Source organism: Tauraco erythrolophus, chromosome 13 (assembly GCF_009769465.1).
Source record: "Tauraco erythrolophus isolate bTauEry1 chromosome 13, bTauEry1.pri, whole genome shotgun sequence".
In the NCBI taxonomy this organism is placed as follows: domain Eukaryota; kingdom Metazoa; phylum Chordata; class Aves; order Musophagiformes; family Musophagidae; genus Tauraco; species Tauraco erythrolophus.
This window is the reverse complement of record NC_141477.1, coordinates 12111808-12124097: the sequence shown is the minus strand read 5'-3', so window position 1 is coordinate 12124097 and position 12290 is coordinate 12111808. Positions and strand designations below refer to the sequence as shown.

At 47.0% G+C, this 12290-nt stretch overlaps 1 protein-coding gene across 1 annotated transcript in view; it reads left to right on the top strand.

Annotated features, from left to right (window-relative positions):
• The window catches only part of LOC104379223 (gamma-aminobutyric acid type A receptor subunit alpha3), a 117961-nt gene that overhangs the window by 90457 nt on the left and 15214 nt on the right, over window positions 1–12290 (top strand). The window contains exons 10-11 of the mRNA XM_086619836.1: window positions 632–852; window positions 10656–10738. Of these exons, the coding sequence (XP_086475962.1) occupies window positions 632–852; window positions 10656–10738 (304 nt within the window). The remainder of the gene's footprint in view (window positions 1–631; window positions 853–10655; window positions 10739–12290) is intronic.

Here is a 12290-nt window from a genome sequence, read left to right as displayed (position 1 = left end):
AGCAGAAAGAATTAAAAAAAAAAAAGGAAAAATAGGAAAAAGGAAAAAGAAGAAAAAGAAGTCACAGGATCTTGTAATGCAAGTTTGTGAAGTCCTCAATTCAAGCTTTTCTAGAAGTGGCCTGGGGAAGAAAATAATGTTAAGACAATGCCATGAAACTTTATTTCTTTTTTTTTTTTTTATATGAGCAAGGGTATGATTATCAGTATCCTGGCCAAATTCCATCTCCAGAAACTTTAGTTTTGCCTTTTTACATTCCCATGTAGCTGCACATAATGGTTCCCTCCCCTGAAACATCTGGGTAAAGGTGGTGGTGCAGCAGGGCTACCTCAGGACCTGCCCCTGTAGGCTGTATTGCAGCTTGTCTGCAGTGTTCAGAAACACTAAAAAGGAAATTTTGGTGTCATTTGTAAGTCACTGTACAAAATGTAGTAAATGCCCTCTGTCCTCTACAGATTTCTCCACTGCCATTAATCCCTACTCCTTGTTGCATCACGCTTTGTGTCAACCAAGGTGTGCCAAAACACAGTATGCTCAATAACCAAAGATATTTGTGATTTCTTGAAGAGGCTTGTTTGCAATGTATTGCTTAGTAAAACAAGACTGATTTTTCTCTCCTTTCTCCACAAAGGAATACACTATTGATGTCTTTTTCCGGCAGTCCTGGAGAGATGAAAGGCTGAAGTTTGATGGTCCCATGAAAATACTTCCCCTGAACAACCTGCTGGCCAGTAAGATCTGGACTCCTGATACCTTCTTCCACAACGGGAAGAAATCTGTAGCCCATAACATGACAACACCCAACAAGCTGCTGCGCCTGGTGGACAATGGCACCCTCCTGTATACCATGAGGTCAGTTTGTGTCTCCTGGGCCAGGGTCCTTCAGGTCCCTACACACATGCAGGCAAGGCTGGGAGCTCGGGGTACATTACAGCAGGGTTTGTGCAGGCTTCCACACTGACTCTGTTAGCACGCTTGAGTCTTACCCTGCTGCTTTCCGTGCTATCCTTGTTTCCTACCTATGTGGCATCACTGATCCTCAACTTAAGGACATTTTTACAGGTAGCTTTTTTCTCATCATTCATGTTGATTTTTTCTTTTATGTGATGAGGTAGAAGTGTTGAGATCTATCATTTGTGGAGTTGGTGCGCCACCCGACTTGTTGTTCCTGACCTCTGATGGGATATGAAGTCAGGTTTCCAGTATCAGCAGGGGAACATTAGGATGGGAGGATTTGTTATGCTCCAGCAGCTTCAGAACAGATCTAAATTTATTCAGCATGTCACTGGAGCCATTTGAAACACCTAAGAAGTCCAAGCTTGCTTATGAGAACAATGTTTTTTTTTTTTCCTACTTCATGGAATCCAGAAACCAAATCTGTGTAATCAATGCATATCGTTAGGAAAAAAAAATCTCCAGCTCATTAAAAACTGTGCTTTGGAGGTGCCAGGTTTGGAGAGGACATTGGAAGTTCTCAGTTTAAGCCAGCCTATGTTGTCCCCAGCTGAGCTCTCACTAGGAGTCCCAATCATGAGGTTGCCCTGCAGCATGAGACCCCAGGCATCAGTCCCAGTCACCTGTGCAACCCCACTGTGATCTCCAGCAACTGGGACCTTCCTTCTAAAACATGAGTTACTGTTGGGGAACCATGCTGGGGCAGTCGTCTACTCTGGATTTCTCAAGAACAGCCCTGGTACATACATTTATCAGTAAGTTGCAACAGGCGGAGAGCGTGAAGAGAAACTCCTTTGGGTTAATTGTATGTTCGTTCTGGAACTATTCAGATATTCCTGTGTGCTTGTAAGTTATTCACCCACTTAAATAATGTTTGCCACCTGGGATTTATGTTCTAATTTGCCCACTGAGGTAAATGAACTTATAAATGAAACAACAAGCTACTCATTGATGCACAAAAAAGGTATTGAGTTGGTTTCGGAAAGGTATAAATCTTTGTTTTCAAAAATATTTTCTCTGCTTCGATCTTCAATCTGATCCCAACTAATAACAGGCTTCATTGCAGATTCTGTGTACTGAGATGCTGCACTTTCACCTCTGATTTTTGAGGACCAGACAGAATTTCATCTCTTCATAGTTAAGCTGGCTGTGAATCTACATAGTGTCAGCAAGTTTTACAGCCTACATTGATAAACAACGCTCTGCTTTTGTGCAGCAGTTCTCAAATATGAGCTCATTCTGCCAGTGCCCTGGGGGTTTAGGTCTCCACACATCAGTGATCTCACGTTACTGAGGCAGATGGGGTAAATGAAGGGAGAAGCCCAACTTGACTTAAGGGCTTGGTTCTGCTCCCGGCTCTCTGACCGAAATGTGGATGACTAACACCCCTGCATTTGTATCATTGTCTGACCATAAAATATTATAGGAGCTATTGGCATAAAACAGCAAAAAAAGGACTCAATTTCAGGGCTTTTATGTCATTTCACTTCTTCTTTATTCAGCAAACAGCCATTAGCTTCAGCAAGTTTTGTGTGACTGAGAAAGTACTGAATTTACTTTTCCATTTAAGGCTGGGCAGGTGCCAGGATGGCAGCATCATGAGGCTCTTGGGAATGAGCTTCTTGTAGAAAATGGAGTCATGGGGTTTTTTAAATCAATCCAACACATCCTTCAGTTTAGCTATCTTCCAAAGAAGAGGGAGATAAAAGAGAGTCTAGACCTCCTTTTGTGTCTTCTCCTGCCTCCCTTAAATGTACCTCTAAGGCTTTGGAAGAGGTGAAGAGGTGAAGAGTCCGCTCAGAGATACCCAAAGGCTAAAAGTTAGATATCAGGCCTTTCGTCATATGCTATATTGCACAATACCAAGAGCTGTAGTGCATGGAGGTCTTTTTCTTATCCAGCACAGGTTGCTGCTGTGCAGATGTGTGTGAAGCCATCCTGGTGGGGCTCTGGGCACTGCTGGACCAGCCTGATGCTGGAGATGTGGTTAGAGCTGGCCATATGGCCATCCGGAAAGCATTGCCCACAGCACAGGACAGTGCATCAGGGGCGAAGCAAGGCTCCTCTGGGTTTGGTGTTCAACACACCCAGGATGTCTGTCCTGGTGCATCTGATGATTGCCCTTCTCTCCACTGCTGAAGGAGATGCCTGCTCAGGTGCACACAGGGTCTTTTGAGTGAGGGCTCAGAAAGGAAGATGCAAGGGCACAGACTGTATGGTTGAAGACTGTGCATCAGGCTGATTCTGAGAGACCAAGTCCTACCTGGCTCTGCCACTCGTAGGCACTCACATCTCAATTCCCCTGTAAAATGATGATGATGGTATCACTCTACCTTGTTAATTGCTTTGAAATCTTTTCCCAGGAGAGGGCTGGAAGGAGACTTATGTTTTATGTCCAAGTGGCACATTCGCTGTTCTCCCCCATGCCCAGGGGCATGCACATGTGTCAAAGGAAGGAGCGGGACCACGAAGCCAGTCTCAGCCCCACACAGCTGACATCCAGCACAGTGTAAATCCCAGAGAGGCACACTCTGTCCTGCTGACTAGGGAGCAAGTTTGGACCTCCACCAGATTTCCCCTGGGCTGGCAGGACTGCCTAGGTGATCTCTTGCAGGCTCAGCCTAGACTGGTACATTGCCATGCAGTTTGACTCCTGAGACATATCCTACTCCTTTACCGTGCACCAGCCAATACCCTTGAGGGATCAGCTCTGCTGATGTGCAATTAGAGGCATGTCTCTTGCTATTTATCCTGCTGTGAACGCCAACTTCTCTTAGTCAAGGCTTACATTTATAGATGAAGTTGCTCTGGTGGAACAGCAACTCTGACACATGCATCCTGCAAAATTGCACCTGTGTGACAATATTTATAGCTCCTGGAGAGAGCCTCTTTATCACTGACCTGAGCTTCAAGGAGTCACACGCCAGCCGTGGCTGAGCGTCCAGAGATTTCCTTTAGTCATGGCACAGCCTCCCCATGGATCGGTGCAACGTCCTGGTGCAAACATCTGAGCACTGACTCAGGCCTTGGCCGCTGGGTGACAAGATGGCCTTTGCAACTGCAGCAGTACATTGCATTTTCCTATTCCCTTCTTCCTGGATGCTGAGGAAAGGAGAGGATTACTGATCCCTCTGCCTGTTCCCTGCTACTCCAGCTGCTTTAGAGAGCACGGGGAACACAGTTTTGTTATGTAGCCCTGGCTCTGCAGTCTTGTTCGTGGAGCTCCTACAAGATCCAAGTAGTTCACAGAAGCCCGGCTAGGGTCTCCAAGCTCTGGTGTCAGACCTGTGTACAACAAACTGGGAATTGTGCATGGATTTACATAAGATACAGACAAAAACTCAGCTGCTGCAGCTATCTCTGGATGTACTCTTTGGCTCAAATTGTATGGGGTACATAGGTAATTTTCTGGTTCTTCCTGGCCTTGAAGCATATGAAAATAGTGAAAGCTTAATGCTGTGCCGATGGGATTCAACTTTGTGAATCCAGGCTTTAAAGAGCTCCTGCTCCTCACAGGGCCTGTCAGAGTGGCATGTTGAGGCATTGTGGTTATTGTCAGAGTGGCTCCAAGACAATATGTGCTCAAGTTATGCACTTAAGGGATGTTTTCTTTAACTGCCAGGCTGATGCATTCAGCTGCGTGCCCAAAGACTTTGCCACAAGAACCTGTGTTGCTAAAGACAACGCAAAGTCCTTAGTGGCAGTGCATGAGCATTTGAGATGGAGGACAGGTGAACCCCTGGGCGACGCAGAGGCAGAACAGGAGGGAAAGCCGAGTACAAAGGCGCCCAGGGCACATGCAGTACTACTGAACCCCAGATAACAAGTCCTGAACCTACTGCAGCATGCTCAGGTGTTTGAGCTTCCCAGGCTGCTTTTTGAAACCACAGAGCTTCGCAGTGTCTCTCCCAGCAAAGGCCTTGGGTTGTCTTTGCTGACTGTTCTTTTTAACCCCCAGGCAACTTGTGTAGAGCTGTAGGCTGGAGCTTGTGGAACCCTTCCACACGATGGAAGTGCAACCATCATTCTCCTTTCTGCAAGAGCAGCAGCTAGGACATCTCAGCACCAGCTCCTCTGGGCAGTATGGACTGGCAGCTATTTGGCTGCATCCCACATCAGGGCTGATCCTAGACAACGGCGTAAACGGATCCAAGCAGACCAAAGCTGGACTACTAAACATGCGAGCGAGTGAATAGAAGAGATTTCCACAGCCTGCTTTTCCCTGCCTTACAGATTCCAGAGTGGATCCAAAGGCAGAAATAATCTATTTTCCAGGCTTGGTTTTGTGCAGGCAGACTTTTGTAAGAAAGATGTCCCAGAAGGGAGGAATCTTCAGAGATCACCTTATCTCACTGCATTTCTGCCATCATGGGCTGAAATCTCCAGGGGCTGGGAGATGATGCAAAGTGAATTCAGTGCTTTCAGATCCCGCACAAGGATCCTAGAAGCAATTTGGCTTTCAAGCTCAAACCCCAGCAATTAAACCTAACCTAGATTCTCACACAGCCTAAACCGTAAACACTATTCAGCCTGACTGGTTATTAATGAATCTCCTAGAGGAGAAATCAGGACAAAACTCAAGCAATATCCCTGACATAAACAAAGTCAGTTCTGCTGTGCAGGGTGCTGTCATGTTTTTGTACCACACGTACACCAAGCGATTATTACATTTGCATCCCAGAAATTGGACTGAGACTCTGGCTCATCCTGCAGCACGACGCAGGTAACGACAGGGGCTCTAATGACACATCAAAGGCTTTGCTAAGCTCCTGGTAACCATGAGAACGAAGCTGAAGTGGTTTGTTGTACCGTCAGCCCTGGGAGAGGTATGTTTAGCCTGATTCATGCTTCTTGCCATTGTGTTGAGCAGTTCAAAGGACTTCCCATGACTTTAAAGAGAAAAACATGGTTTCTCTCCTGGATGTTCCACTTTTGGTGCCATTGTGCTGGAAAAGCGAAGAGAAAAATGAGGAGTTTGGGATCTGATTACAAGATAGTTCTGCAGAAGTTATTGCTAGTGCCTGGGACAGATGAGCCAAAGGATACAACAGCTGGATTATGTGATTGCTGGCAGATTGGCTATTTTTAACATGATGTTGAGGCTTTATAATGACATTTCAGGGCTCAGATGTCTGGACCTTAACAGGACATCAGAGCAATGGAGCAAACCTCTGTGGCTCGCTGGCCATAAGCTCCCTTACACAGGGGAAGGGGCAAAGACAAGAATTTCTGCAACAGGCTTTTTTACCCAAATGCTGCAGAGGCAGTGATAATTGCCTGGGAAGCAAGATATATTACTCTTAGTTTGACATTTTGATGTTTCATTAGGCAAAGCATATGGTGCTGAAGAGTCCTTCACCAGCGACAGGAGATGGCGGGGAAGACCAGCAGAGGAGGGAACGGAAAGGAAATGTGGGCACTCTCCTGAGTGGTGATTGATTCCACAGCTCACCTAAATACCTCTGCTAATTAGCCCTCTGAAAGATGAGCACGTGCAAAAGAGGCTGCAGGAGGGGAGTGAAAGATGGCTGAGGGATGTGGTGGGCAGAGGGGTGAGCAGGAGCAAGCAGCAGTGCATGAACTCTGGTCATGGGGAGAGCATCTCGGGAAGCCAGTGCACCCTGACATGTGCCAGGCCAAAGTGAAGAGGTTTCAGGCAAGGGAGAACACCAGGGAGGCAGAACGCCTGTATTGCTTCCCCCTTTGGCAGGGAAGATGACTCCCTTCGCATGTTATCTGCAAACGTGATGACTTCTGGCTCGCTGACATTGCTGAACCACTGGAATGATATAGCATTTTCTTTTTTATCTAATTTCAGGAGACTTAAAAGCTCCTTCAGTTGTAGGTGGAGTGGCAGATTAGGTTGCTTTTTCGGTGGTTTGTTGATGGATTTATTGTGGTGTTGTTTACTGGCTCAGCTAATAAAACACACTTTAGATTTAAAATGTGACTGCTGCTTTCCCACACACCTACAGAGTCGTCCAGCATCCATATAGAGTTGTCTCCTTCCCTTGACAACACTCACTCTTGTTGGCCGTGACCTGGAGAGGGCAGGAGGGTACGGCCAAGGCCAGCTGGTGCCTGGGTGGTCTCTGCTGTCATCCTGGCCACCTCCGATGCTCTTTCTGGCTGCTCTAAATGGCACTGAGACACCGGATCCAATATGTGGTCCTTTGAGTGGTTCAGCCTTATTCATGGTGGCTATTGATCACAGCCAAGTCTTTGCAAACAGCGCAGTGGATGAAAAAGGCTTTTCTGTTTTTTCGGGGGAGTTCAGGATATATCAGAAAGAAAGCACGGATCAGAGGAGAGGTCCTTTGGCAAAGCCAACTTTGGGAACACCCAGCTAAGAGCCTTTTGAAATAATAATCAGGGAAGCCAACAAAGGGATAGGAAGGTAAAAAGAAATAGTCTTGTGTGACCTGCTGAGGGAGACAGGAGAAATGCATCAACATTTCCTTTGCAGAAGTGACAGTGACAAATACTAGAAGCAGAAAGTCCATTGCAGTTGTGCAGGGCACAGAAAGAATTGAATGGTGAGATCCGTGAGGACACATTTGACAAGCTTGCTAACCATGAAGCTCCCCAAGTGGTTTTCGAGCTGACAGAAGAAAGCATCACAAAAGAAACAGAACAGGAGGAGAAAGGCTGTCGAGTTCACACCTTGTTGCCAGGTTTTCATATCTTCTTTGTGAAATCCAAATCTTCATCCAGATTATGAAAGAGAGGCATCAGAGCAAATGAGAAATTTGTTCATGGTGGCCTTTGAGTGTCCAGAAGAAAATATTCCAATGATGTGCTTGTAAGCTTGTCAAAATCACTGTCTTTCCGTTGACTTCAGTGAGTCTTGGCTGAAGTCCTAAAGATCAGGTCATCTTCTCTCTCATGTAAAACAGGTACATTCAGTCCAAAGATGAAAAAGAAATCAGCAAGTCAGAAAGAGTGATTTGTTTCCGGGGAAGTTACATTGGCCACACAGTGGTTCTTGGACTGGCTGAGGAAGCCAAGCTGCAGCCAGACATAATGCAAGCAGGACAGTCATCATCACCTCTTTGTCAGTAGAATGATTATTACAGGACAGAGTGATCACTATCCATGTACATGGATTCAGAAAGAATTGGCAGACTCAGAGTAGAAAAGGTCGGTCTTTGATCTCTGGTGCACTTAAATGCCTGGATACAGCTTCTGAATCACGGATGCTGAAGTCACTGGCTGCTGGGAGATGACAGCAGGGTGTGGTTTGCTCTGAATTCACCCAGGTTTCGTACTTCTTTGTAAGTATCCACTGGCCTCCTCTACAAGAGGTGGAGTCAGTCTGCATAGGCCAAATAACCTCGCTGTGATTAACCTGGCCAGAGCATGGAGCATTGCATCAGCCACGGTTGGGCTATGAGCCCTTCAGACCCAACAGTGAATGGTGACTCAACAGCCACCCCCTCATGGCTTCAGTGCAAGTAGTCCCCGTGGGGCATACGAGAACCGTGTCCTGCAGATGCTCAGTACCTGAGAGCTGTTTATCAGGACTGAACCTGATTGTGGGAGTTGCTTGTATAGGTGTTTTTTTTTTCCCTCTGTGGGGTAGCTCCTGGGACACAGTGGGGCAGATGTGCCCAGTGGAGACAGGACAGTGGTACCTGGCACGGAAATACAGCAGAAATTACTGTGTTGCTGTTGCATGAAGAAGCAGGGAAGAAACACTGTGGGGCTGGCTTCAGAAGGTCTGTAGAAAACTCATTGCTTTCCTCTGCCAGCTCGTACAAGAATAAGGTGTAGACTTCCCCACGGTGCAATTTGCTCTGCGGCACTGTGACCTCAGTGACCACTGCAAAGGGGTCATGTGCCTCACCTCCCAAGCATTCCCAAAGGCTGGGTTTACTGGGATTTAAACCCCTGCTGTGGGTGCTGCAGAGGCTCTGGGTCACGCAGGAGGGTTTCAGCCACCCAGCCCTGCCCTGTCAAAGTTACAGCAGCTTCCAGCTCTGCTCCTCCACGTCTTGATTTAATACCTGGCCACCCATCACAGGGATGCCAGCTTTCCTGGATTCTCTGAAAGAAGCAGATGAGGCTGGACGTGGCTCTGAAATCGCGAGGTTCATTTCCTCACCTGGCAGAGCAAAATTCAGAGCTGGCAGAGAGTTTCCAGTGCAGCCTGGGCTGCTCTCGCAGTGGCACGGAGCCGCTGCGCAGGAATTTGCTGCCGCTCCATCCCTCGCTTGCACCAGTGTCTGCCCGGCAGAGCACCATCTGCCACCCGCCACCGCCCGCGCCACGGCCTCGGAGGTCCCCTGCCACCTGCGAGCCACCGGGATGCTGCTTCGTTTCCCCACAGCGGGCTTTAGAGCCATTTGTGAAGTGCTCGGGTTTGTCCACTCATTTTTTTTATGCCAAGTTTAAAAAACAGGGGGGTTTTTTGGTGGGTTTTTGTTTGTTTGTTTGTTTGTTTTGTAGAATCATTAAAGGTTTGTCCACCTGAAAGAAATAACCTTTATTTTTCTTTTCTTTTCTTTTTTTTCTTTGCTTTTAGCAAATGAAATCTGAACTCTTTGTGGTTTTCAGTTGTTTTTTTTTATTTGACTAAGCCTCAGTATTTTCTATAAAGACTAACTTACCTGAACGTTTTTCCAGCTGAAGGAAAATATCTCAATAGCAGCTTTGCACTGTGCTTCTCAACCTGAGTTTTCCACAAGCCATCTTCAGCCTTAGGTCTGTGCACTTGCCCTTTGCATCCACTTGTTGCTCCTGTCACGGTTTATTTGTTATTTTACCAAGCCATCAGAAGTGGGTTCTTTTTTCTTCAAATGGTTCCTTCAGAGAAGATTGCATTAAACATCTCCTGGGAAGCTGTCTGTCCCAGCTCCCCCCGCACAGGCTGCAGGTTTTGCAGTACTTCAGGAAGGAACATGAGCTTAGAGCTACCTATTTTAGAGCCTTTTTTAATGGATCCTTTTATGCCTGGCCCCATGATCTGCGGCACATTGCTTCTATGGTTGTGCCTCCCTCACAAAACCCCTTCCTGATGAGGTGAGGGATTTGGGGGATGTGTAAAGCACACAAGTTGTCCTGCATCCCCGCAAACATCCTCAGGACACACAGTTCTGTGTCTGCCCACAGCATCCTCTGCTGTGCCACCAGCGAGGGAGGAGCTGGGGGAGGTTGGATGTGGTGCCCCACACGCACAGGGGTGTGTTGCACTCTGGTGGAACACCTGCAACTCCGTGGCTCCAACTGACTTTGTTCTGCAAGCCAAGTAGTGCAGTGGCTTTCTACCTGAACAGTCTGCCAGCCCTTGGCTGCTTCCAGACCACTGGGAAGAGTCATGTTCCCTGGAAGCCCCTTCCCTCTGCTTTCTAGCATGGTCAATGAGATGTCCCCTGGCCCCGGGTGTTAATGAGCTCTTTGTGCACAGTGCATGAGCAAACAGAAGTCCTGGGCTTTGGCAGATATTCTGATGGCACTGAGTGGATAAAGATGAACTCAGTCAATAGGGTTGAGTTTATACAATGCGAAAGGTGGTCAGATCTGTGTGCCTGCTATTCTCTCCACAGCTGATGGCCTTCTGCCCGGAGACCCAGGGGTTAGTGACTGCGTTGAGGCCTTTGTTGCCTTTGATGGATGGAGGGCAAGGAGGCTGTGGCAGAAGGGCCAGGTGGGGGCCTCCGCAGCCGTCTGTTCCCAGTCATGCCCTATGTTCTGTCTTGTAGGCTAACGATTCATGCAGAGTGCCCCATGCACCTGGAGGACTTCCCAATGGATGTGCACGCTTGCCCGCTGAAATTTGGGAGCTGTAAGTACCCTGATCGGCCTCTGCAAGGAGGTGGGTACAGAACTAAAGAACAGTCCGTTGTGTGGCTAGTGTTTTCCAATATTTTAGTAACAGTGTTATTAATTATTGCTCATGATTATATGACCGAAAATTTGTTTCTTCTGTCTCATATATGCAATTCCTACCATCATCAGAAATGGTCAGCAAGCAAATCTGTGGTCAGTCGGGTTCACAGGATGGGTCAGACACTTATGGTTTTGCTATAAGTTTATTAGGGAAGCAGGAGGAGCAGCTTCCCGTTGCCCTCCCTGCCTTCATTGGGCAGTGCTGCCTCTTCAGCGTTGGTGGAAAACTCAGAGATTCCTTTCCTTCATCACAAGGTGATCCTGGGGGAACAGATTTGGGAAGATAGCAGTAGTGTCTGCTGCTAGGTGTCCTGTCCAGCTTCCCTAAATCACTCCTGTCAATCTGGGGAGATCCTGAAATCTCTAGTTGCTCTGGCTCCATGCTCCAGTGGAGCTTACACACTCCTTGCCCCTTTTCAGTCTGTCAGGCAGGCTGCTCTCAGGTAAAAGGCTTGGAAACTCTGGAAATCTCAGTCCCAACACCAAAGGGTCCTGGTTTAGGGAAGATTTGCAGGCTGGTGGCAAGTTGAAAGCTGCTCCCAGCCTCCTATGCTTGCAGCTGCTCATCTGCCTGGGCTTCCCATACCCTGCCTAGGAACAAGTTCCCTCTTCTCTCCCATATGCAAATTAAATTTATTTTGGTTTTGTTCCTAAAGTGAGTGGGAACCAAATTCCAAGCCACTGGTTCAGCATAAAATGGAAATAAATTTCCTAGTCCCGCTCTACCTGGAATCTCCTCCAGGTCCAAGGAACTGAGCACCACTCTCAGTCTGTGTTTGCATTAGATGGAAGAGTTACCCACCTCCAACTAAAGAATGAGCCCCCACCAGTAATCTCCCTTTTGAACTCCAAGAAAACAGAGAAATCACAATTTTTCTAAACTGATACTTCCTTCCTGTAGCCATTTGGGAGTCAACTAAGGAGAAAGTTGAAGAGTTTGATTGACACCAGAAGAAATCATGTTTATCATGTGCATCTGCTCCTCTGCCTCATGACAAAATGCATCCATGAAACTGGATTATTCAAAACTACTCAAATAAAGTTTCTTCTTAGGCAGCACCTAATTAAATGCAGAACTCATTGCCACAAGACATCACTAAGGCCAGTAAAATAGCAAGCCTTAGAGAAGGATGAATTATTAATGTTAATTGACCTTGTGAGGAGGGATATAAAATCTCATACCTCAGGCCTAAACTCTGGGATTACTACAAACTTGCAAGAAGGCAGATTACTCCACATCTAATTGCTTATAATGTTTCTGGGTGAGGAAAAGAGATTTATGTGCATATTTCTGCTGGAACACCCTCTGGGGTTCTTCTGGGTATTTTTACTGATTTGGCCTCTGAATGATGAGAGTTTTGACACAAGCGGCTCAGAGAGCTGCCCCTGATTAACAGTAGTATGGCTCTTTCTAAAGCACCCATAGCATCTGAGCTCACCTCTCCTGT